The sequence below is a fragment of the Artibeus jamaicensis genome, unplaced genomic scaffold (genome assembly GCF_021234435.1).
Source record: "Artibeus jamaicensis isolate MK-2021 breed Jamaican fruit bat unplaced genomic scaffold, CSHL_Jam_final scaffold_369, whole genome shotgun sequence".
Taxonomy (NCBI): Eukaryota; Metazoa; Chordata; class Mammalia; order Chiroptera; family Phyllostomidae; genus Artibeus; species Artibeus jamaicensis.
Window position 1 is genome coordinate 39,475,152 of NW_026522042.1, and position 27,206 is coordinate 39,502,357.

General features: G+C 36.8%; 1 protein-coding gene across 1 annotated transcript in view; it reads left to right on the forward strand.

Annotated features, from left to right (window-relative positions):
* CWC27 (CWC27 spliceosome associated cyclophilin) overlaps positions 1-27,206 on the forward strand; it is a 184,706-nt gene that overhangs the window by 95,730 nt on the left and 61,770 nt on the right. The window contains exon 11 of the mRNA XM_037150808.2: positions 13,203-13,306. Within this exon, the coding sequence (XP_037006703.2) occupies positions 13,203-13,306 (104 nt within the window). The remainder of the gene's footprint in view (positions 1-13,202; positions 13,307-27,206) is intronic.

A 27,206-nucleotide genomic window follows, 5' to 3' on the forward strand; every position in this document is an offset into this window, starting at 1 on the left:
GATGGCTTCCTTCTCACAGTATGTCAGTCTGCTTTGTCTGTCAAAGAGAAAAAGTACACTTAATTTTAAATGATTTATTCCTTTTTTAAAAATGTATACTTAAAGAGAGAGGAAGGGAAGGAGAGAAACATCAGTGTGTGGTTGCCTCCTGTGTGCCCCCAGTGGGGACCTGGCCTGCAACCCAGGCACATGCCCTGGCTGGGGTTGAACCGGCAACACTGGTTCTCAGCCCACGCTCAATCCACTGAGCTACATCAGCCAGGGCAAAATGATTTATTCTTATTAATTTATGCTGGTTGCTTCGAGAACACTTGGTCTATTGTGCTCTGCATTTTGTGCAAAGTTTTTATCTGAATTTTCTTTTTATTTATCCTGCTTGAATTCATTGAGCTTCCCAAATCTGACGACAGAAGTATTTCATCAATTTTAGAAAATTCTGACATTATTGTCTCAATCTCAGTGTCTTTATTTTCTCTTTCTGTAATTCCATTTATATATGTACAGGACTCACTCACTCTGTCTTCCATGTCTTTTAACCTACTATAGTAGAGTTTTTTTTCACTCTGTTTCACGTCCTAAAAGCTGTGCATGTATCTTCTAATTCACTCACTCTCTCTTTTTCAGCTATTCACCTTTCCATTGAGTTTAACTTCAGCTATTCTATTCATCCCTTCTAAAGGTTGTTTTGATTCTTTTCCCAGTTATTGTCGTAGATCTTACATTCAATTTTTTATTCTTTGATTCTCTCTATATAATAAGCATGCTCATTTTATTTTTGCACTGTTGAAGATTTGGGGGGTCAAGGCTGTGTTATCTGTTGTTCCCCTGCGTCTCACAAATAATGCCTTGTTTTGTTGTATGTTATGATTTTTTAAATTTGGGAGGTATTTTGTTTTAGAACTCTAGAGTTATGTGAAATCTGGATTAAGGATTCCTTTTTTTCAGATAGAATTTGCCTTTGGTTCTAACAGGTGCATGTAGTCTTCTGTACTGGGGATTTTACTTAACCATACTCCTTAGATACCCTGAAAATATTCATGAGCTTGAGAGTCCACTTACCTGCATGAACCTGAGACAGACAAGCTGTTTTTGTGGTTTTCCTGTGTCTTTTAGTAGATGTGTGTATTCCCATCCTTCTCATGAGTGGAGAACGCTTAGCTTTATGTGTAGAAGCAGCAATTCTATCCTGGTGATTAAAACCCAGCACTAAAACTTCTATTACCTTGTTACTACGACCAGTAACTCAGAGTGTCCCAGTAACAGTTCTAAAGCTTTTGCCCTAGTTTTTAGTCATCTCCTTATTTTTTAACCCTTTTGTTTTTAGTGAGCTAAGCTATGTGTTTAAAGCTAATTTTTAAATGTGCTTATTGAACATTTTTAGGTGTTTGATTCAAAAGAGTTTTTATGTTACTGGTATGCTGCCTTACTGGAAATGGAAATTTCATTTGTTTTTCATATTGACTTAATATCACTTATAAAGTTGGACTGAGGAATAGACATATGGCTAAAGGCCGAATTTCTGCCACAACAGATTTGCTTCACTTCTGTGAAATATTGGCTAAGCCAAGTTCTTGCTGTGAAATAACATGTTTGATTCTGAACTTCTTACTTGGTGTTTAGGTGGAACAGCAATATCACCTAATGTCATGGACATTTTATGATTTTATGTAGTATTCACTCTTGTTTAGTCTATTTTGGAAAAGACTGCCATTTTTTAAGATTTGAAAGAGATTTTACAAAGATTAATGGCAATTGACATCAGATGTCTAAACTTTTTATTTAAAAATAGAAGTGATCCTTCATATGAAAGGAGTATGATTGTAAGTCTACAGGTTTTATGTGGGTGCATTTAGCTTTCTCCTTCCCAAATTGCAATGTACTTACCGATAGATATACATAGAGTCTTTCTATTCCTATGTGTTGGTCTAGCAGATTATAATGGGCATGTAGATCATTATCTCTCAGATTAAATTTTATCCTCTAATAGATGCTTTCCAGAATCAGATTAAAATAATGTAGGTTCTCCATTAGCCTCTCTCATAAAGGCTAACGGATTCTCATATTTCTTTGTTGACATGTTTATTTTTTAACTTTTAAGAAAATCATAATGAAAGAATATAAACAATTGAGTTTCAAATGTTACTGACCAGAATTAGGATATGACAATTTTGTAATTTTTAGTTCTTTAAACTGTTTAGTTCTTAAAGCTTACTTTTTATAGCATATGGTATTTAATCCAAGCAGTGCATCAAATGCAGAATTTTTTTAAAAATATATTTTATTAATTATGCCATTACAGTTGTTCTATTTCCCCCTTTCATTCCCCTCCACCCTGCACACCCCCTCCCCCACCATTCCCCCCCCCTTTAGTTTATGACCATGTGTCTCAAGTTCTTTAGATTCTATATTTCCCATACTATTCTTGCCCTCCCCCCTATTTTCTACCTACCATCTATGCTACTTATTTTCTTTACCTTCTCCCCCCTTCTCCTTCTCTCACTCCCCTGTTGCTAACCCTCCATGTGATCTTCATTTCTATGGTTCTGCTCCTGATCTAGCTGTCCTCTTAGTTTGCTTTTGTTTTAGGTGTGGTTGTTAATAACTGTGAGTTTGCTGTCCTTTCACTGTTCATCTTTTTTATCTTCTTTTTCTTAGGTAAGTCCTTTTAACATTTCATATAATAGGAGCTTGGTGATGATGAATTCCTTGAATTTGACCTTATCTGAGGAGCACTTTATCTGCCCTTCTATTCTAAAGGAAAGCTTTGCTGAATAGATCAATCTTGGATGTAGGTCTGTGGATTTCATGACTTGGAATACTTCTTTCCAGCCCCTTCTTGCCTGTAAGGTCTCTTTTGAGAAATCCGCTGACAGTCTGATGGGAACTTCTTTGTAGGTGACTGTCCCCTTATCTCTTGCTGTTTCTAGGATTCTCTCCTTCATTTTAATCTTGGCTAATGTAATTCTGATGTGCCTTGGTGTGTTTCTTCTTGGGTCCAAGTTCTTTGGGACTCTCTGAGCTTCCTGGATTTCCTGGAAGTCTATTTCCTTTGCTAGATTGGGGAAGTTCTCTTTTATTATTTGTTCAGATAACTTTTCCACTTATTGCTGTTCCTCTTCCCCTTCTGGTACCCCTATAATTCGGATGTTGGAACATTTAAAGATGTCCTGAAGGTTCCTAAGCCTCTCCTCATTTTTTTGAATTCTTGTTTCTTCATATTTTTCTGTTTGGTCCTTATTTTCCTCCTTCTGGTCCACTCCTTTGATTTGAGTCCCAGTTTCCTTTCCATTACTATTGGTTTCCTGTGCATTACCATTCATTTCAATTAGTTTAGCCTTCATATGTTCCTCTAATTTGTGACTAAAATCAACCAGTTCTGTGAGCATCCTGATCACCAGTGTTTTGAACTGTGCATCTGAAAGTTTGGCTATTTCTTCATCGCTTAGATTCATTGGCTCTGGGGCTCTGAGTTGTTCTTGAGCCATGTTTTGATCTGTTTGTGCCTGTTATGTATGAGGAGTGGAGCCTTAGGTGTTCACCAGGGCAGAGCCACCTAGGTCACTGGTTTGTGAAGCTGTATGTGGGGGCGGGGTCAGAGAGGGACAATGGCTGTTCCCTCTGCCACTTCCAGCAGCTGGGGCCTGCGTGGTCCGTCTCACTGCTCGCTCCTTCACTGGTTTATTTGCGTGCGAATATGTGACCACAATCAACCCTCGGTGGGTCCCCCTGCTTCTCCACACCTGGGATCCGCTCACGGCTGCTAGCGCACCTGGGTCTCACGCCGGGGTCGGTCCAGTGGATCTTTCCTGCCGGACCGTCTCTGCTGCTGGTTCTGCCCCACTTACCAGTTTGGCTGAAGGGTTCATTGTTGTCAGACTTCTGTGTAGTTTAATTTTCTGTGGTTTGGCTGCGTTTTTGTTGCTAAGACTTTGTTGTTTTTAAACTTAGTTGTGCGAGAAGGTGCAGTGCTCCACCTACGCCTCCATCTTGGCGGAAGTCAAATGCAGAAATTTAAGCTTTGTAAATCTATGCATCCATGAGAAAAGTGGAAGGATTTGCCTTTTTTATCTCTTTAGTTAGAGGTCTCATTTAGTCAGTAACTGATTCTGCAAACAGAATAAAAGTAGTGGTGGTGGTGGAAGTGAGAACAATAATGGTAATAATAGAAGCAAACTAATGCTAACTACATACTCTGGGCCAAGCACCATATTAAGTATGCTGTCATTTCCATGGAATGGTATTTTTTCATTCAACCGTCCTACTGTTTTCACTTCAGGCTGAGGAAACTGAGTAGGTAGAACAAAGCTTTGAACATACAGTAGATTTCCCTGGTTTGATTTAATTAGATATTTCCTGGATATATGTATATATATTTTCAAAATTCGTGTATAAACTACAGTATATTTTGATACTTTCTGAGATATGGTAAACACGGATCTCTGCTACTGTTGATGATAGGAAAGTATAAAAGTCATGTCTTACATCTATACTTTTAATCCTTGTGAAGGGCTTTTATTAGGGCTATTTTATGATTTCATCAACAGCCAAACTGTTCTTTCATTACAAATGGACCAGTACCTTTGTTATTAAAGCAACACACTAAAAACCATGAAGAGTGTACGGTCTAGTTTTCCGTCATTCCACGTGTTAGGAATTCTTATCAGGTGTTGGGAAATAGCAGACATAAGCTAACTTCGAGTGTTTCATCCACATCCAAGAAACGGTGATCCCCAATGGACATGTTTAGCTGTCAGCTTGCTTAACAAGGTCTCCAAGCAAATTTATTTACTGTCTTATGTAAGTAGTTTATACATTTCATTCATGCTTATAGACTAAAATTCTCTTCAAAAACATATCAGATGCTCAGGTCTTCACAACTTTTAATTTTTTTAAAAGGTGAATGTTGGAGAAGGTAAGTATTTGAGTTTACATTTATATTAAGGTATTTTTCATGTGTGGCTGGTGTAGCTCAGTGGATTGAGTGCCTGCTTGAGAACCAAAGAGTTGCCAGTTTGATTCCCACTCAGGGCATATGCCTGGGTTGTTGGCCAGGTCCCCAGTTGGGGGTGTGTGAGAGACAACCACACAGATGTTTCTCCCCCTCTCTTTCTCCCTCCCTTCCCTTCTCTCTAAAGATAAATAAATAAAATATTTTTTAAAAGATTTCTCATGTCATAAGACATAAGAACAAATATAATTCAAAATTTTCCTAAGGCACATTCCTGGAAACTAGGGAAGATGAGAAAAGCACCTGGGAAAAAATTAAAATTCACTGAAAATTATGCAAGATACTTGATCTTCAATCTCAAACTGAAAAGCTGCACGATTTTTTAAAAATTGCAAGATTTTAAACTTTTTTGTAAAGTAATATAAATAGTCTGATTAAAATGTAAACATACTGTAATTATAAAAACTTTCCCAGGTAGTCACTTATTCATAGTGTCTCCTGTGCATAAAAAATGTTTAGCTTAAAAGTAAGGCACTCAAGTCGAAATTTACTTTTCACATAATGGATAGTTAGCAGACTAAGTGAGAAATTGCATAATGAATTAGGGTGTCTAGATCCTGTTTGCCATCCTATTACCGACGTGGGCAATATTGAAAACGATCTCTTATTATCCACACTTCAACTTCTTTGTGTCTGAGATAAAGGTGACTATTCTGCATCTCACTATTTCCTCAGATAATGGAGTTTAAGATCATAAATCCAAAGGAATTGAACTACAGTGACCAGAATGAAATCATTTTTTCATGTATATTATGGTTATGCATTTCAGAAATATTTATTCACACCCTCCTCAGACTGTTCTTAGTTGATGATAAAACCAAGGCAAAGGAGAACTAATTGCTTTCTCGTGGCCATATAAATGATGTTAGGTCTAGGTTTTCCTATTAACATCTTTTTTTAACCCAAACGTTTAATCTTTTAGAATGGATGTTAGTTTAAAAAAAAAATCCATCAATAACATTAGAGTAGATATGTTTAATAGTATAGTAATTAGTATCGTTGTCATTAATTTTTACTTGAAATTATGTACCATTTTAATTCTTTAAATTGCTTATGTAATTTTACAGTTGTGAGATGGTTGTAGTATACTTTTTTATCATTAAAAAACTGCCTTCTAAGCACCAAATAGTGTTCTTAATGCATATTAATTCTTAATACTTGCATTAGTCTTATTGAAATGCATGTGCTGAATATAGCCACAATTTATATATGAGAAAACTGAGGCTCAGTGAGGTTGACAACTTTGCTAGAAGGCTTATGCTCAACTGCCCCTTCCTCCAGAAAGCCTTGAAAGGCGAGGCAGATTTTAGTAGACAGAAACAGGGAGGAAAGACCATTTTAGGTAATGACCGTGGCACAAACAAAGGGATATGTGTGCTGCAGCTCAAAGTTTGCCAAGGTAATTATGACTAGTAGGTTTTGGCCAAAATATAATGTAACTGTAGAGGATAGGTGAGAGATAAAGTTGAAAATGTAGTTCGAAAATAGCTCATGAGAGAGTTAAGAAGATTGCCCTGGCTGGTGTAGCTCAGTGGATTGAGCGCAGGCCTGTGAACCACACAATCGAGGTTCCATTCCCAGTCAGGGCACATGCCTGGGTTGCAGGCCAGTTCCTGGCAGGGGACTCACAAGAAGCAACCACACATTGATGTTTCTGTCCTTCTCTCCTTCCCTTCCTCTCTAAAGATAAATAAATAAAATCTTGAACAAAAAATAAAAAGAAGAAGAAGAAGATCATGGGTGTAGAATTGTAGGATTTGGCATAAGTATGCAAAATGAATGGAAGAAGCATCAGAGCAAAAGGACGTAGACCACATAGGAGACTGAGGTGTTAGTGAAGTCAGGAAAGCCCGGATCGCTGTCTCTAACCACAGGAAGGAAGAAAGTCCTTATCAGCTGTAGGAAGTAAAGGAGCGCCAGAAGGTGGGGTTCACTGTCAGCCTTCTGGTGACTTGATCAAGTGTAGGAAAGTTCTTTAGATTCTGTATTTCCCATACTGTTCTTGCCCCCTCCATCTATTTTCTATCTCCTGTCTGTGCTACTTATTTTCTGTACCTTCTCCCCCCTTCTCCTCCTCCCACTCCCCTGTTGCTAACCCTCCTTGAGATCTTCATTTCTATGTTTCCACTCCTGATCTAGCTGTCTTTTTAGTTTGCTTTTGTTTTAGGTGTGGTTGTTAATAACTGTGAGTTTGCTGTCCTTTCACTGTTCATCTTTTTTATCTTCTTTTTCTTAGGTAAGTCCTTTTAACATTTCATATAATAGGGGCTTGCTGATGATGAACTCCTTGAATTTGATCTTATCTGAGAAGCACTTTATCTGTCCTTCCATTCTAAATGAAAGTTTTGCTAGATAGAGCAATCTTGGATGTAGGTCTTTGGATTTCATGACTTGGAATACCTCTTTCCAGCCCCTTCTTGCCTGTAAGGTCTCTTTTGAGAAATCTGTATAGAATCTAAAGAACTTGAGACACATGGTCATAAACTAAAGCGGGGGTAATGGTGGGGATGGGGGAGTAGGGTGGAGGGGAATGAAGGGGGGGAATAGAACAACTGTAACAGCATAATCAATAAAAATTAATTAAAAAAAGAAAACAGAATAAGGAAAGAAAAAAAAAGTAGGAAAGAGGAACCAAAATGACCTATCTGACTTTTAAAATGATACACTCGATGCATTTATGTGATATCTAATGGAAGTATCCGTTTGGCAGTTAAAAATGTGAATTTAATCTTGAAAGTAGAAATGTGTAAAGACTATCAGGCCAACAATCTTGATTTTATACAGTTGCTCCACTAAGATATATGGAATCATATGAACTAAGGAGGGGAAGACTGATGGGAGGGACAGGGCAGAGGGGGAGAAAAGGGAGAAAAAAATGGGACTATAATAGCATAATCAATCAAATATACTTTAAAAAAGGTAGATGGAATTGAAGTCCTGAACATGGTTGAAATTTCTAAAGAGAGAGAGGGTTGAGCTAGGCTACTGAGAAGCACCTAAATTTCAGGAGCAGAAGGTGGAAGAGTAAAACTACTGAAAACAGACAAAGAATATCTAAAAGGGAGGAGGAGATCTGGTATGTCAGAGGGCAAAGGGTGAGAGGTAAGATGGTCAGCAAAGTCAGATTCTCTGAAGGTCTAAAAGGGGAGCTCTTGAAATTTTTTATTCCAATATCATAAGTTGCTTCTTAGAAGACAGTATAAGGACTCTGTGGGTTACTAGTAAGGTATTAAAATAGGTGAAGAGTGGGTTAAAGGAAGACAAAAAAAAGCAGTTAAGAAATTGGTTGTAAAAAAAAAATTAGAAGCTCAAAGGTATGGAAAAATTGAATGAAAATATACTCACCTGGCAACTCACAAATGTTTAGCATGTAGACTTTGCCCCAGATTCTCTTCTAGCTCCATCTTTTGTTACTACCCCTACTACCCCTTTAAGACATTCATGCTTTAGCATGTACCTGTGTTTCCAATTACGTCTCTGTCTTCGGTTTAGGCATGCTGTTCTGATGCTTCTTCGCTGTATCTCCACATGGCTAACTCCTACTCATCTCTCAGGACCAAGTTCAAATGCCTGCTCTGAGGCCATCCTTTACTTAACCTAGGAAATTACTTCCCTAAATCTCAACATGCTTTAGTCATTTCTTTGTTATGGTGGTTATTGCTTTTTATTATGTACTGTTGTCATTATTTATGTATGGGGGACCTCCCCCAAAATAGGATTACCTTCTGGAGAGTGGGCCCCTTGGAGTATAGGCTTCCCCCACTAGCATTGTTGTGAGAGGCTGCATTTGGCTTCAGTGAATGCCCATTTAATGATGGGTGATTTAGGAGTGCACTTGCCCACACTGTGCTGAGCATTCAGCAGTTTTTGATCCAAAATGGTGTGACCCCCATGCCTCACCCTCTTTATTCACCTTATGTCATCTGAGCGACTTTTGGTTGCCCAGATGAAAAAAGTCTTCAAAGGAAAACATTTTACCAGTGTGGAGGAGGTGAAACAAAAAACAGAAGCACTAGGGCTCTGGCTGGTGTAGCTCAGTGGATTGAGCACGGGCCTGTGAACCAAACAACCACGGTTTGATTCCCAGTCATGGCACATGCCTGGGTTGCAGGCCAGTTCCCAGCAGGGGACACAAGAGAGGCAACCACACATTGACATTTCTCTCCCTCTCTCCTTCCCTTCCCCTCTAAAGATAAATAAATAAAATATTTAAAAAAAAACAGAAGCACTAAAAGGCATCAAAATCCATGCATTCAAAAACTGTTTTGAGAATTGGAAAAACGTCTTGATAGATGTATTGCATCAAATGGAGAGAACTTTGAAGGCAAATGAAGTTTAAACATGTAAGAATAATACACAATTTTTCATAAATAAATTCCAGGTCTTTTAGCAGAATTTATTTATTTTAAAAGAAAATTTCTTTTAAAAGAAAATAAATATAAAGAGAAGAAACCGGGAAATTTCCTGGTTTCTTCGCTTTATATTTCCCGGTTTCTTCTCTTTATATTTATTTTCTTTTTTTGTCTTTTTATTTTATTTTAAATTTTATTGATTATGTCATTACAATTGTTCTATTTCCCCCCTTCATTCCCCTCCACCCTGCACCCCCCTGCCCCCACCATTCCCCCCTTTAGCTTATGACCACGTGTCTCAAGTTCTTTAGATTCTATATTTCCCATACTATTCTTGCCCTCCCCCCTATTTTCTACCTACCACCTATGCTACTTATTTTCTGTACCTTCTCCCTCCTTCTCCTCCTTCCACTCCCCTGTTAAGTGGAAAACTTATTTGAACAAATAATAAAGGAGAATTTCCCCAATCTGGCAAAGGAAATAGACTTCCAGGAAATCCAGGAAGCTCAGAAAGTCCCAAAGAAGTTGGACCCAAGAAGGAGCACACCAAGGCACATGATAATTACATTAGCCAAGATGAAAATGAAGGAGAAGAATCCTAGAAGCAGCAAGAGATAAGGGGACAGTCACCTACAGAGGAGTTCCTATCAGACTCTCAGCGGATTTCTCAAAAGAGACCTTACAGGCAAGAAGGGGCTAGAAAGAGGTATTCCAAGTCATGAAATCCAAAGACCTACAACCAAGATTGCTCTATCGAGCAAAGCTTTCATTTATAATGGAAGGGCAGATAAAGCGCTTCTCAGGTAAGATCGAATTCAAGGAGTTCATCATCACCAAGCCCTTATTATATGAAATGTTAAAGGGACTTATCTAAGAAAAAGAAGATAAAAAAGATGAACAGTGAAAGGACAGCAAACTCACAGTTATTAACAACCACGCCTAAAATATATTTATTTTCTTTTAAAATCCTTGAATACATTTATAATAGATGTTTGAAAGTTTTCTGCTACTTATATAATTCCTATCATTTCTGGGTTTGTTTCTTTTACTTGGTTTTTATTTGTTTGTTTTTTGTTTTTGTTCTTTTGGTTTGGGTCATATTTTCTTGCTGTTCCCTGTGTTTATATGGGTATAACTTCAAAACATAGGAGGTAATTACTTTTATCTAAGAAATAAACTAGGCATGATGGTGAAAGTGAAGATGAGCATTTATATGTGAGTGAGATTGGAAAATGATGTACTTCAACAATGATTCAGCTGGTAGGGAGAACAACCCCAGAGGGGTTTAAAGGTCTGGTTATGACAGAAAGTGGTTCCATGACCAAGTAGGGACTTTGGAAGAAGGAACAGATTTGGACAGAAAGGAAATGACTTCAATTTTGGACATAGCGCATTTGTCATTATTGTGACATCTAGTCCACTCTGCTGTTCCCCTATATCTGGGCTCTTGAATTGTGGCTAGTTTGAATTAAGACGTACTAAATACACACCAGATTTAGAAGATTTAGTACCATAAAAGAATGTAAGATATCATATTAATATTTTTATATTGATTGCATGTGGAAATATATTTTGGACATTAACCTTTTTTTACCATTTTTTTAAATGTGGCTGCTAGGTAACATAAAATTGCATTTGTGTCATATTTCTTTCTGTTCAACAGCACTAATAATATATGTGGAGATTTACAATAGTTTAGAAATGCACGACTAAAATCAGGGCAAAACATCTAGATCTGAAAATAACCTTTGTAAAGGCCATACTTGATGTTATGTGATAATTAGATTAAAATGCCAGTGTACTGGGAGTAGAAATGAGAGAAATGCCAACAATTACAGGATGAGAAGACAAAGAATAACTAGGAGAATTGGAGAATCAAGGTTCTTACTGGTAGGTAGATAAGTCTGATTAGGATAGAACTTCAAGAAGGAAGGAGTGGTTAACATCATTAAATGATAGGTCAAAGAGGAGGAGGACTCAGAAGAGTCATTGAATTTGGCTGATACAGAAGTAGTTTCAGTAGAGTATAAGAAGGATAGATTGCAAGAGATTAAGTAAAGAAGTTAGAGGTGATGGAGTAGGCTGTGTATATAAACTATTCTTTCAGGCAAGGAGTCCACTTGGGAAGATAATAATCACTTTATTGGAGCAGAGTCCAGGGAAATGTGAGCATGTCTGTTGGCTGAATGAAAGGATCTTTGAAGTAGGAGCGCTTGAAGTTGTAAGAAAGAGAAGATAATTTCCATAGTAAGGTGCTAATGCTTTGGGTCCCAAACCTGAGTGCATAATGGAACCACCTGGGAAACTTGTCGCCAGTGCAAATTCCCAGGCAACATCCAACATCTAAAGAAATCATATTCTGCCCTGGCTGGTGTAGCTCAGTGGATTGAGTATGGACTGCTAACCAAAGGGACATCAGTTTGATTCCCAGTCAAGGGTACATGCCTGGGTTGTGGGCCAGGTCCCCAGTGGGGGCCACATGAGAGGTAACCACACATTGATGTTTCTTTCTGTCTTTCTCCCTCCTTTCCCCTCTCTCTAAAAATGAATAAGTAAAATCTTATTAAAGAAATGATATTCTGTGGAGATTTGTCTTCTGTGATTGATGTATCCCTAAAGACAAACAGGTCAAGAAGATTAAGAGTACAACTGAGCACATCAATGAAATGGCTGACCGTACCATCCAATATGGATGGAGAGTCACTTGAGGGTAGAATAGGCCCAGTAGGTCATGAACTATGGGTAAGGATTTAAGAGAGATCACAGGCTACGTATGAATGAGTGACTGAGAAAGTAAAAGGTAGTAGATGTTGATCAGAGAGGGAAGTTTCAGAGTTCAGGATTTTGGATACCAAGCAAATACAGACTATGGCTGTGTGTGTTTGATGTGGGAAAGAGGTAGAAAGAACTGGGTCATGTGCATTTCAGGGCCTCAGTTCAGTAACTTCTAGGACAGTGGTAAAAACGTATTAGAAATCATGAGGAGGAATTAAAAGTTGAATCAGTGTAGAATTATGGAGACTTAGATTTGGCAAGGGTGTCTTTGGAGCCATTTCTAGAATGACAGCCTGCTTGGACTAGAGTGTTCTCAGTCTGTCTGTGATCCACTGTAGCTTTAGTTTAAAGTAGAGTGAATGTTTGACATCCACAGGTATAAAATGCATAGTTTTGACTCTTCACAAGTGACCCTAAGAGTTCATTAAATGGCACTTAATTTTTTCTTAATGCATGAGTTTGAATCTCCTGTCCTAAAACCAGCTTATAGAAACTAGTCTTTAACTTCTGACCTACAGTGAGATACATTTCAAGTTTGCCTTTAATATGTGATTGTATTTATCATTGGAACACATGAGTCTGGTAGTTTTTACAGAAGAGGAAATTACTTGCCAAATTGTAAATGGGTTAAAAATTGAGTTTATAAAAATGTTAGCACTGCAGCTAGCTTATAAAGATTACTTAATGATAGTTATTTGTGCTAGTTCAAGAATTCAGTAAGTTTTAAAGCCAAATCTTTTAGTGAATAGTACTTTATCAAAAATTTTGCTTCGATTTGGAACTCCATGAATTATTAAACTGAAACTAGAATGTTAAATTTGCAAGTAAATTAGTGAGAGAACAATGGGTCTTTATCACCTACTTCTGTTTGATATACTTGAAAGGAGGTATATTTTATAATAATTAATTTTCATATCAGAAATACACCTATACAGCAACAAAATGAATTACATTATTCACTTTGTTTCTCTTAGAGATTGTGTACCTGAAAACCAGAATTACTTGTTTTTGCTAAATAACTTTTTCTCAGTATATTATATGTTTATATAATTGTGTTTGCTTTATAGTGAAGAGCTCAGAAAAGAAGCAAGACAGTTAAAGCGGGAACTCTTAGCAGCAAAGCAAAAAAAAGTAGAAAATACATCAAAACAAGCAGAAAAACGAAGTGAAGGTAAGGGCATTTATGAGGCTTATATTTTCACTTACTGCTTCTCCTTCTTCCCTCGCTCCCCTCTTCCTTCCTTCTTTCCTTCTCTTTCTCTCTTCCTTCTTAAGATGAATTTTGCCTTTTTTTTTTTACTACTTTCTTTGGACTTTTGTCTGAGAAGCAAACTCAATCAAATATGATTGTAACTATTATTCCTAAATTTAAAAAAATAATGTTTGATGTCAGGCAAAATTTAGATGTTGCCATAGCACATATCTGGAAGAGCGCAGAACCTTTCATTGTTTTGTATTGCACACCATTTAAAACATCAAAGAAGTGTACTTAGTCCCTATGTTTGATACGTCTGTAAACAGTTACGCATTCGTTTGAGTAGTATTTAATACAGACTCTTGGGGTTTTTGTATTCAACTTTTATGTTTAGGTACAGAAAATTTAAAATACTGATAAAACCGATCAAAAGCTGATCAAAATAATACCCTGCTTTTTACATAGGTTAAATATATTCTTTATTTCACTATGATTTTTATGAAACTAGAAGCTTCAAGAAAGCTATTTTACTGAAGATCTGTATTTTAAAACTGTCTCAGCTGTAAAGCATGTAATATTCAATTTTATAATAGCAGGTTGGAATCCTCAAATTTGTTGTCATCTTACAATCATAAGTGACATGGAGATTGTTTCTTATAATTAAAAGCATTTGAAATATATGAAAGTAAGTCCTTTCAAACAGAAAGACCTTCTACTTAAAATATTTTTTGAGCTAATAATTATTAGTACCTTGTATCTGGAGAACCGTGCTGGACCAGGGATGTGCATTTGGCATAGATGGGTGGTCCTTGCCTTCAGAGTTCATAACCTAGAAGGAGTGAGATCACTGAAAATTGATCATTACTGTCATAGTGATGCATGGTTAGGGCCTGTAGTAGACATAACCAGTGCCGTGTTTATGTATCTGCTTCTGAAATATTGAATACAACTAAGTAGAGAAGGATTGGAGCCCTAAAGTATGATTTCTTAACATGAAAAAGAAAATTCTTATCCACTTATTTCAATGTATTTATGTGATAGCTGACCATGTTAAAATCTTTTTTTGCCATAATTAGAAAGAGAATTACATTAATAATTACTTTTCTGAATTTAATTTTCTTTATGTCATCTAAAAATGCATGGATTTTTCCTTTAATCTAAATGACAGTTAAAATTAGCTTCAAAAAAATTTGGGTTGTAGTTGCTATTATTTTTCTTCCAGCCTCAGAATGAGCCATTTTATTTATTTAGTTTATTGTTCAATTTTGAAATAATTTTAGGCTTACAGAGAACATAAAAAATAAGAGACTTTCCTTATACCTTCAGTGTTAAGGTCTTACCTCAATATACTAACTATAGTACAGTGATCAAAACCAAGCAATTAATGTTGACACAATAATGTTAATTAACTGTAGTCCTTGTTAGAATTTCACCAGTTTTCCCATTAATGTCCTTTTTTTGGTTTTATGGTTCCGTCCAGAATTCCATATCACACTTACTTATCATGTCTCCATATTCTCACTGATCTACGATAGTTTCTGTTTTTTCTTACCTTTCATGACCTTGCCACTTTGAAGAGTCTTGCTTAGATATTTTGTAGGCTGTCTCACCTTGAGTTTGTCTGGGGTTTTCTCATGATTAGATTGAGGTTATGCATTGTTGTTGTTGTTTGCTTTCTTTCTTTCTTTCTTTCTTTCTTTCTTTCTTTCTTTCTTTCTTTCTTTCTTTCTTTCTTTCTTTCTTTCTTTCTTTTTTTTTTTTTTTTGGCTAGATTGCCACATTAATGATGAGTCCTTCCCAGTGTGTTATACCGGAAGAACAAGGTATCTATTGTCTCTTTGCTGGTGCGTTTTTACTGAGTTGCTACACTGTAAAATTACTCTTTTTTCCTTTGAAATTATAAGTGTTTAGGGGGAGGTACTCTGAGACTATATAAAATGCTGTGTTTCTTTTCAAGCTTCTCTCACTAATTTTAGCATCAATGGATGGATCTTGCCTGTAGGCAGCAGTTATTTACTGTAGGGGTTCAATGGTGACTTTCTACTTCCCTGATTCCTGTTACTTTTACTACTTGGAATTCTTCTGTAAGAAAGAGCTCTCTCTTCTATTTTTTATTTATTTACTTATTTGTGTCAGTTGGCTTATAAGTATTTATTTTATCCTGTGTGTTATAATCCCTGTCATTATTTATTTTGTTGTTCAAATCATACCAGCATTGGCTCATAGTAGCTTTTTCTGTTTGGCCTCTGTTTTTTTCATCTTGCCCCCATCCTACTTTCTTACTTTCTGGCACAAGATGCTCCAAGTTGCTTTGCATTTTACCTTCTATACGCCTGGAATCAAGCACTTCTCCAAGGAACTCTGGTTTCTCTTATTGGAGTTTGCATTTAGAAACCAAGATGTGGACAATAAGTTGGCCATTTTATTTTAATTCTAATATTATTGAGTGTTATTAGGAGCAATATTGTATTGTCACTATCTTTTTAGAATGCTTAACAAAATTCATTTTTAGCCCTTATCTATGATGCATTATGATTACCTTCTTCTTAGGATTATATTTTCTCTAAACTTAATTTGATCTTTTAAAATTCACAGGTATTGCCAATCATATGATAGAAATTACTTAGTATGAAAGATTTGTGAATTTCCGTGAACACTGCATTATAGTTAGTATTCACACGTGCCTGGGAAGTGTTTAAGTCTGATAGCCTTCTTTCCCCATGGTTGAGGATGATGCTGTGAGCCATCTTGCTGCCCAGGGCTGTGGCAACGAAGTGGGATCTCCAGCACATGTCCTCGAATGTGTGCTGGAGCTTAGCCTGCCTCCCCAGCCAGCAGATACTCTAAGGTTAGAACTATGTAAACACTGGGAACAGACTCAGGTTCACATATGCATTTGCATAGTGAGATTATTTCATGAAAAGAAGTTTGGAAAGTGTCGTTTGACCATAGCCTTACAACTTCATGCATCAGTTGAGCCAAATATCCTCTTGAACCTATTCAGGAAAGATTTCTTGACTGGGCTCTATGGTTACACATTGGGCTTTTGTAATGTGCTTTATTTTAGTCCAAGACTAAGTTATCTGAGTATTATGGCAGCTCTGGGTGATTTGGTCTTTTCAACATGATATGCTATATCTAGCAATTTAATTTGCCAATAAAACAAGAAGTAGATAATATTAAAAAGAGCCTTGTGGATATTTTGGTGTGTAGTAAATTGTTGTGTTATATAGACCTGTCTTTCATATGAATTTTATCTGAATATGTATATCACATCTGCTAAATATAAAGAGACTAAAAATGCACTAATTTTATTTTTAATAGTAATTTTGACATTAATACTGGGTACTCATTATATGTAACACTAATAATATATGAATGCTTTGGAATATTATATTTTCTCAAAAAATAAGGGAAAAATTTAGGAAAGTGCTAAAACTCTTCATTCTACTGAAGTTATTTAAACCTTTGAGACCCAACTTTCGTATCATATAATGGTTTGTGCACTTCTCAGTTTTCTACAAGAGGTAAATTAGATAATGAGAAAACCCTTAACAAATTTATATTGCAATTTAAAAGCAAAAATTTTATATTTGGAGAAGAAATATATAGCTATTTACAGTTCTATTTTGTTTTTTGTTCAAATCCTATAAATTGAAAATATAAATTTTAATACTGTTAGTTGCTATTAAAGCTTATAATTAATAGGGTTACATATAAATATGACAAAATAAAATCTCAAAGTAAACTTTTATGCATTCTCACAATTGCATTTCTGTAATCATATTTTTCTTAAAAGGGGTGTATGTGTAGTCTTGTATACATTCTTAAGTAAAGCTTCCAGTAGTATGATTTCCTGATTCTATGAATTCATCTGGCAAGTCTAATACTTGCTGACCACTGACACTGCATTGTAGAATTAAATTTTCTATGCTTGGAGTAAAAGCACTTGGGAAGAAACCCGTAAAGACAAGAAAGCTCTGTGTTACGATGTCCGTGCATCATCGTCCCTCATTCAGTCCTTCTTCTGTGCACTGAGTTCCCCTTGTAGCCTGTGGCTGTAATAGGCACGGTACTCTCTTCAGGCTTCTGTTGTCTGAGGAAACCGCCTTTGATCGGGAAGTGATGTTTCCTGGGTTTTATAATCTTTACCCAATCTTCTGGGCTAGATTTGTATAGCTAATTTGGAATTTATGTTCTAACCATTGTTCTGATTCTAAATCTGTTCTATCATTTGAGACAAATTACTTTAAAGTTAGGAACCATCTATTTCTCTCTATATATAAACTTATCAATAAGGTCTGTTATTTCTATTTTTTACATTTTGCTGTATTAACTTTTTATTTAAAAAGTTCCATTATGACAAGATAAAGTACTTAAAAATCTTTTGAAGGAGAAGTTGTTGTTTCTGTATTAGTAAATGACCGGGGTGCTGTACAACTGAACGACCCCAAGTGCACACCTGATGGTGGCCCCAGTGGCTGGGGTGTCGGCTCCTGTCTGGACTCACCAACTGCGCACATCCAAACAGGCGCAGCTCTTTTGTGAGTCCATTATGCCTCAACAAAGCTGCCCCCTGAAACATATTAATATATAGCCCCAAGTCTCCTAACATCTCTGCCTGGTAAGAAAGTATACACCCCAATTTCAGTCAGTAATTAAGTCAACATGTTAATCTTTTTAACACCCATGGAGCTGAGTCTCCTGAAGGCAGCATATGGTTGGGTCATGTTTTTTTAACTGATCCAGCTGTTTTCTGCCTTTTGATTGGTAAGTTCGGTCCATTAGGCTGATTATTGATATATGAGGGTGTACTGCTGCCATTTTATTATTGGTTTTCTGAGTGGTCTATACCTCCATTGTTTCTTTTTCCTTGTGTTTCTGTCTGCTTCTTAGTTTGATATTTTTCATGATGTTTTCCTCTGTTTACTCTTTGTTTATGTTTCATGTCTCTCCTCTAGATTTTTGTTTTATGGTTACCATGAGGTTTATATAAAACTTCTCATACATAAAATTGTTTTTTTTCTTCTAATAGGCATGTTATCTTTATTTGCCTCTACAAGTCTGTCCTTTTCATCTTCCCATTTTAAGTTTTTTGTTGTCGCAAATTATGCCTTTTTATATTGCAAGATCGTTACCAAATTGAAGTAGTTCCAAGTATTTAAATTTCTATTCTATAATAGGGCTGCAATTTTCTGATTCTGTTTATCACTTTAGTCAAAGTTTTATGGTACTGTTTGCATTTTCATTCCCAGTAGAAGAGCTCCTTTCAGCATTTCTCGTTAGGCAGGTCTTGCGGTGAACTCCCTTAGCTTTTATTTGTCTGAAAAAGGCTTTATTTCTCCTTCATATTTGAAGTATATAATTTTGCTGGATAGATTATTCTTGGCCGGCAGTTTTCAATTTTTTGATATTTTGAATATGTCACTCAGCTCTCTCCTGGCCTGTAGAGTTTTCATTCTTGGCATATAGAGTTTAGTTAGACTGACAAATCTAAAGGTAGCCTAGTAGGGATTCCTTTCTAGGTTACTGTTGTTCCCCACCTGGTTTCCTTTAGTATTCTTTCTTTATCAATGACTGTTTAAAAAATTATTTTATTGTTGTTCAATTACAGTTGTCTGTATTTTCCCCCCACCACTCCCCGCCACCCCAGCCAAACCCACTTTTGGCAGTTTTACTATAATGCCTTAGAGATGGTCTTTTTGCACTGAGATAATTAGGTGGTTTATTAGGTTCTTGTACTTGTATGTCTAGTTCCTTCCCCAGGTTTTGGGGGTTCCTGTCTGTTATTTCTTTTCTTTTTTACTTTTTGTTGTTGTTGTTCAAGGATTAACAACAAAACTGTCTCCATTTCCCCCCCACGAATCCCCCAACCCCAACCATCCCCAATTCTCACTCTTGATCCTACCTCCCTTTGGTTTTGTCCATCTGTCCTTTATAGGGTTCCTGAGAACCCTTCTCCCTTTTTCCCCCATTATCTCCTCCCCCGTCCACTCTGGTCACTGTCAGTTTGTTCTTAATTTTAATGTCTCTGGTTATATTTTGCTTGCTTGTTTGTTTTGTTGGTTAGGTTCCACTTATAGGTGAGATAATATGGTATTTGTCTTTACTTCATGGCTTATATCACTGAGCATAATGCTTTCCAGTCCCATCCATGATGTCTCGAAGGGTAGGAGTTCCTTCTTTCTTTCTGCTGTGTAGTATTCCATTGTGTAAATGTACCCCAGTTTTTTGACCCACTCATTTACCGATGGGCACTTAGCTTGCTTCAGCTCTTGGCTATTGTAAATTGTGCTGCTATGAACAGTGGTGTGCATAGATTCTTTTGGGTTGGTGATTCCACTGCTGGGATTATACCCTAAGAATCATCTGTTATTGCTTTACATAGTCTCTCTGTTCCCTTCTCCCTCTCTTCTCCTTGTAAGCCCATTATCTGTATGTTGCTCTTTCTGATGGAGTCAGGTAGTGTTTGCAGAATTCTTTTGGTTTTAAAAATGTTTTAGTTCTCTTCCACCTGAATTGTATTTGGATTTCAATACTCGAGCCCACTAGTTTTCTCTTCCATATGGTCTTCTCTATTTCTTATGCTTTCTGATATATTCTTCATCTCATTTATTGAGTTCTTCAGCTCCAGAATTTCCGTTTGGTTCTTTTTAGGGTTTCAGTCTCTTGGGTAAAGTACTGTTCTGTTGATTAACTTTATTCCTGAGTTCATTGAATTGTTTCTGGATTTTCTTGTATCTCACTGAGTTTCTTATGACAGCTATTTTGAATTCCCTATCATTCATATCAGAATCTTCTATGACTTTGAGTTTGGTTTCTGGAAAATTGTCATTTTCTTTTTGTGATACTCTGTTACTGTGATTATTCATGGTGCTTAATGAGTTATTCCTCTGCTAGCACACTTGAGTTAGTGAATACTTTTCTTATTTAGCTACAGCTTTCTTTTAATTTTAACAACTTTGCAGGTTGTTGATTAGAAGATTTTGTTTTCCAGTGGGTGGTACTTGCTATATATAGCACAAGTTTTTTATTTCTTTTACCTGAGTTGGTTCTAGTTATGTTTGAGAGCCAGCACTTCCCACCTTCCACCACCTCTGCCATCGGTGTCATGGGGACCCTCTTCAGTGCTGCTTGTGCCTTCAGGGTCATTGGTGCTTTGCTGCTCCCCATGTCACCATGGTTGTGGGTTTTGCTGTGATCACAGGTGTCCCCACCAGGGTCACAGTGATAGCATGTGCCCACACTGTGTCTGGGGTTGTCTGGGTCTTGGGCAGCTCTGCTCTGGTGAAGGGTTGGAACAAATAATATGGTTGACAGGGGAGCCAGGATTGCAGGCTCTGCCACAGCTGCCACTCAGTTCCCTGTGCCTGCTGGTGCCACTGCGGCTAAAGGCCAGAGTGTCATGCACTGCCCCTACTTCTGCTGCCAGGCTCTTTGGTGATGTAGCACCACCACAGCTTCAGGGGTAGGGAGCACTGGAGTCGTGGGTACTGATGCTAACGCTCTCCGTTTTCTTTGCTGGGGCTATGGGGGTGGGGATGGAGTCGGAAGATCTGTCTCTGCTGCTGCTACTGTACTCACTAGGGCTGCAGACTCAGCCACATGGCAGGGGAACAGGGGCCTGGGAACTATCCCTGTCATTGCCCCAGTTCCTCCACTACTATGCATTTTAATGCGCCCACCTTCATATGTACAGATGTGTGGATCTCTCAGGCATTCTAGTGCATTACGCAGAAGGATCTTCGTTGAGTTATGTCCCACTAGCTGAGTATTATAGGGGAAAGACAAAGGAAGTGTCTCAGTGATTTGATAACACCATTCCCCTCCAAGAAAAAAGCTTTTTTATGTAGTAAAAATGTATTTTCAGTCTTTCCAATAAAGCTCAAGATCTGGTGTTCCTTATAAGGGTATTGTCAGATAATGGATATAATTATACCTCTACATAAGAAGAAAAGCATTATCTAAACATGACCTCATAGCTTTTGCCATTTGTTTTCCATCTATCTGCTTTTTTAAAGTTTCAGATAATGTGTAAAAGAAGGCTTCAGTAAATGAAAGAAATAGAATGTCAAGGAATAAGATCATTATTGTAGGTCCTGACCAGTGTGGCTCAGTTGGTTGGGGGTCATCCCACAAAGCAAAAGGTTACCGGTCAGGGTGCCCACCTAGGTTAGGCAACTGGTGGGTGTTGCCCACTAACAACTGATCATTGTTTCTCTCTCACATCAATGGGTCTCTCCCTCTCTTCTCCCTCCCTCTCCTCTGTCTTAAAAAAAAATAAACAAAAAACATTATTATAGAGTTCTAGAGGAAAACATAGGCATGAAAATTTTAGATTCCACACAGCAATATTTTCACCCATATGTCCCCTAGAGCAAAGGACATAAAAAAAATAATAAAAAAATGGGACTTCATCAAAATAAAAAGCTGCACAGCTAAAGAAAACAGCAGCAAAATGAAAAGGTAACGAACCAACCATATGGGAAATTATATTTGCAAACGATACCTCAGACAAAGGTTTGATCTCCCGAATGTATAAAGAACTCAGATGACTCCACTCCAGGAAGACAAACAATCCAATGAAAAAGTATGCAAAGGACCTGAACAGAAACTTCTCCAAGAGGGACATATGGAGGGCCCAGAGACATACCAAAGGATGCTCAGCATCACTAGCCATCAGAGAGATGCAAATTAAAACCACAATGAGATACCACTTCACATGGATCAGAATGGCCATCATATCCAAATCAACAAACAAGTGCTGGTGAGGTAATGGGGAAAAGAAGGAGAAGGGTCAAGTCAAGGAACTTGTATGAAGGACCCATGGACAAAGATAATGCTGACAGAGGATTGAATGTGGGAGGTACGGGCGGGTAGGGCGGACGACAGTAATGGGGAGGGGGAAGTGGGGACAACTGTAACTGAAGGACAATTAAAAAAGAAAATACAAATAAATTAAAAGATAAAAATTATTATAGACATATAATTAGAATTTTTATAGAAGCATGAAATTTGGCTCTAAAATTCAAAAGAGTTACACTTCTTTGTTGAGTACAGAGTCTGCAGTAGGCTGTAACACCCCAATGTAGGTGAACAAGAAATGTGGTGTTTTACTTTAGATACCAGCATTGTCAGAGAGATGTACTGCAGGGCAATCCTCTCTACAGCCTAGGAGTCTCTTTAGTGCCAATGTAAGTCATCCAGGCCTGTGCGTAGGATTTTTGTGGAAGGTAATAAACTGTAAATAAGATTGATAGTTGATTAGAGATAGAGTTGGTTTCCCGTTTGGCTATGTCAAGTTCTTTAATAAACTATGTAATCCCTTTCGTTAAATTATGTCTCTAAGTACTTTCCAGGTTTCCTTACATTTCATCATATCAAAACTAGTACCAAACTGAACATGGTCACATAGAGATACAGGTTTGGACATACGCTCTAATCAGCTTTAGGGAGATAAGGTGTCAGGTCCTCTTTTGAAAGTTCTAAGAACACAATACCTTCTCTATGGCTAGTGCCAGAAATTAGAGGAGGAAGGGCAATCTGAGCTTGTAAATCAAGAAAAAATTTTAAAACTTCTTCATGAAACACAACCCTGAGGTGCTTGCTTAGTACCTCTCAAGTGGCACTGGGCTATTTCAGGTTTCTTCAAACTATCTTATTGATGCTGGATTAAGTCACACTAGGGCCCCTCAGGTTTGATAGGCTGTGAAAGTGTACAGTTTTTGACTGCTTTTCATCTGTCTAACCTATACTGTTAAACTAGCTTAATCTTGGTTTTTATAAGAAACAGAAATCCCTATGGAATGTTAGCTCTGTGTTGTGCCCGATATCATGTAGAATTAATTCCTCTTTTTGAGCAAACTAGGCAAAAATCCTTTTTTCAAAATAGTTCACTTTCTTCAGGTATTCTTGAACCATCACTTTTTTTTTCTTGGAGGCCAGAATTATCTGACCTGTTTTTCCTGTCATCTATATTCAGTCTGTGCACTAACTCTTAATGTTAGTTATATAGGAAAATGAAAGTACATATGCCCTTGGCTTATAGAAAGCCTCTCAGACCAGCCATCAGTGGTACTCTGTTTACTTGTTACTTTGGGCATGGTGCCGACCAATTGATTATCCAGTTTTGATTCAAAACAGATTAAAGAATAATAAAAGTGACGGAGAATACCCTGGATGGCAAATTCATAAAATTTATGACTATATAACACATATATGTCAAGAATTAAATAAATAAATAAATAAATGAAAGAGTGAAAGAAAAGCAAGGGCAGAGACTGACCTGTGGATCTCTTTAGCCTGCAATATTATTGGGCTAAGAAAGGAGAGAGAAATGCACAGCTAAGGACATCTGTTCTGGCAGCAGCAACAGGTGCTGGCTGCCCACTTGACACGAGCTAAGGAAGCACAAGACCATAGCAGTGGAATATTATGGAATACTTTGTTGTAGATGGTACCTCATTGTATTCTGCGAGACAGTGTCTGACGCTCATTATAATGACCCTGATTCATTAAGAAAAGTTTAGATGGTATTTATTATTGTTTCTTAAGGCAGAGAATGGGCAATGAATTTAACCTAATTGGTAAAAAATTATTTTCATCAGTTTAATCAATTAAAGATAAGATCCTCTTATTCGAAATGTTCAATTGTATGAAACATCCACACAATTAGATTGATTTCCTGAAAGTCCTAGAAAAACAAAGCTGCCCTTTGTAGCCAGAACCATCAGTCTCTCAAGTGAAATTTCATTGCATACATATTACTGCCATTTTCAGTTCTAGCTTCATGTGCCAAAAAGCACATTGCTCACAATATATTTTCCAATAATATATTTTTTAGATAGTAAAGACTTTCAAAGGTATATGATATGTGTAAAGATATACAAAACCTCACAGTTGAGACAAAGAATTTTAATCTTTTGGTAAGGTGAATAAGAGACACTCCTCTTAATTTGAGAGTCCATAAAGTGCTTTGTTCTCTTTTGGACAGTCTATCTCGAACTTTCTCACTAGCCATCAGAAGAAAATCTTGTTGAACTTTACTGTAGAACCATACATATTTAATTTTTAGGTGCAATGAAAAATATGCCCTAACCAATTCATATATTTTTATATTCCTTGAGTTCGTTCTCATCTTGCAGACCTCCTAAGGTAACCTAGGACTCGTCTATAAGAACCAATGTGTTAGGGATATCTCATTTTATCCCTTCAGTGTCTTTATATAGTACTTATATCAGCATTCTTTCTGCCCAGTGGTTGATGTAATTACTAATGTAGGAAATTAACAAGACCCTTTAGCTATATTTGCCATAACTTTAGTTTGTCTTCTTATTAGTAATATCAATGCCATTCCTAATCCAGTTAAAATAGGTTTTTTAATTGATATTGATAAGCATTAATCTTTCACAATAACTGTTTTAAAAGCTATATTATTTCTTCCTATTATAATTATAGGTAATTATAATATGTGTCCTTTGCAAAAAAATCCAATATTAATATATAGAATAGCATATAGATAAAAAGAAAGATAATCCCATAATACTTCTGTCAAATATAACCATACTTAATTTTGTGAAGTTTATTTTTCTGGACTTTTTAATCTTTTGGGGGAGGCGTTTTATTTTTTATTTTTAAATATATAATCTTTATTTTTCTTTTTAATCTTCATACCAGAAATACACATGTATATTTTTTCCATAATGTTATTTGTTATATTCTTGTTTGTAATATGGTTTTTAAAAAACTTTTCAAGTGGAATTGGCCAATAACTTTTAAATGGACAACTTGCTTTATAGGGTTTTTTTTTTCCTCTTAATTCTGTCATATCAGAGAAAGCTGTGATACAGAGTAAGATACATTGAGAAGACATTGGATATAAAGACTGCATCAGTGTGGTTGACAAATGGAAAGTTCCCATCATTTTCAGGTCTAGGGTTTGGAAGATGTGAGGCACTGACACCCAGGAACTTCATCTCCGTAGCTGATGGAATTATTTATGCCTCTCATAGATGAAAGCAAAACCAGAAACAAAGACCTGACTGACTTGCCTGGTAGCCTGACACCTCTTCATTTCTCACATGGCTGCTGATACACCTGCAAGGCAACATTAGAAATTACATTAGATATTTGAAGCCTGACCTGAAGTAATTACAAATTAGAAAGTAAATAAGGTGAGGGATGTGTGTGTGCATATGTTGGTTTTTTTGTTTGTTTTGGTATTTAGATTGCCTCACGGTGAGGAGACTAGTATCATCATTAGCCGTTTGTTTACAACCAGCATTCCCGTTCAGGAGCAGAGTTGTTAACTATTCCAGGCTGCTGTCAAGACCTTACTATAAGTATAATGTTTTTCTTTCATATGACATTTTCCGAGGCTTTGCCAAAAAATGGCATCAAATGTGTAATTCATTTGAGTGCTGAGTTTCTTCAGCATTTTGCATCACTTCATCAAATTTGAAAAAGATATTTTTTACAACTTTATAGTGTAAACCTGTGAATATGTCACATTAAAATTTAATTTGGACAGTTTAATCTGTGTATTAGATTGATTTCTTAAATGATTAATGCAATATCCTAACAGTTTTAAATCATTATATTTTCAAAATTCTTCACATCAACTCCTGGCAGATGGTACAGATGCAGCTTTTGAATATTAGAAATTTTTTGTGCAGAAAGCAGATAATCCCTAAATTATATTAACAGCTACAATAAACAACAGCAGTAAAATAATTTAAATTTTTTTAAATGTGAAATGCCAGAAAGAAAGGGAAATAATAAAGTTCTCAGAACTAAGATGTCAAAATATTAAGAATCATTAAATATCTATTTAGAAATACAAAAGTAGTTTATATTGATTTTTTAAGTGGCCACACCAGAATATGAGTTCATTTAAAGCATTGTGCTACAGAGTGTTTAAAATGCGAAAGTGGGCTCACTTTAAGAAATACCTCGGGCACCAGAAACTCCGATCCTATGTGTTCCGTCCACATCACATACTGGCATGTGCAGTCACTACCGTCCGGTGCCTCCATTACATGCAGGGGAAACGCAACGCCTGCCTGTTGAGGGGCTGCTTACCCAAAATCACACAGCAAATTAGTAGGACTAGAACCCAGGGCCCCTGGCTTCCAACCCAGTGCCCTTTTCAATTTGAGCTGACCTTGAGTAGAAACAGTCCATAAAGTTTTAACTGATATTTATTTAAAAGCGTGTTGATTTTGGTGAGAATAATTGTTTCTGTAACCCCCTTAATAAACCTAGAGTCCTTTAAAGAGCACATTATTATCATACTTGTTTTGTCTTTTCAAAAACTAAAAATATAATTTTGGAATGGATGGCAAAATTTGAATGTTATAGAAAACCAGCTTCTGGCAACATGACAGACTAGGAGTCCAAACTGATTCTCCCACTGAATACAACTAAAAATGTTGGCTATGATATGAAATACCTTCTGCTATGTTCCTGTGAACTTGTAAACAAAACAGAACAAGGAATACTCAAACCAGGGATAAGTAGAGATCTGAACTGAGAGAAGGAACGGGACACTAGGTTTAACTTCAACTCTAATGGCATTTGCTAAATGGGGTGAACTGGAGCATTGTTTTTTGAGATCTCACAAAGCGAGAATATAAAGCCTAAGGTCTTCCCAAGGCAGGTAGTGTCTCATAGAAGACTATCCTATGTAGTTGGGGACCCAAAGGACCTCAGTCTTAGTGGCAGGGAGAATTAGAAATAAGCAGCCACCTCACTGTCATCAGAGGACTACAGGAAAACTGCGGATACTGAATTATGGCACAGGATATTCAGGGGCAACAGCATTTCCTAGGAGCCATAGCCACATGGCAGCCTTCCCATCAGTTTGGAGTCCCAATTC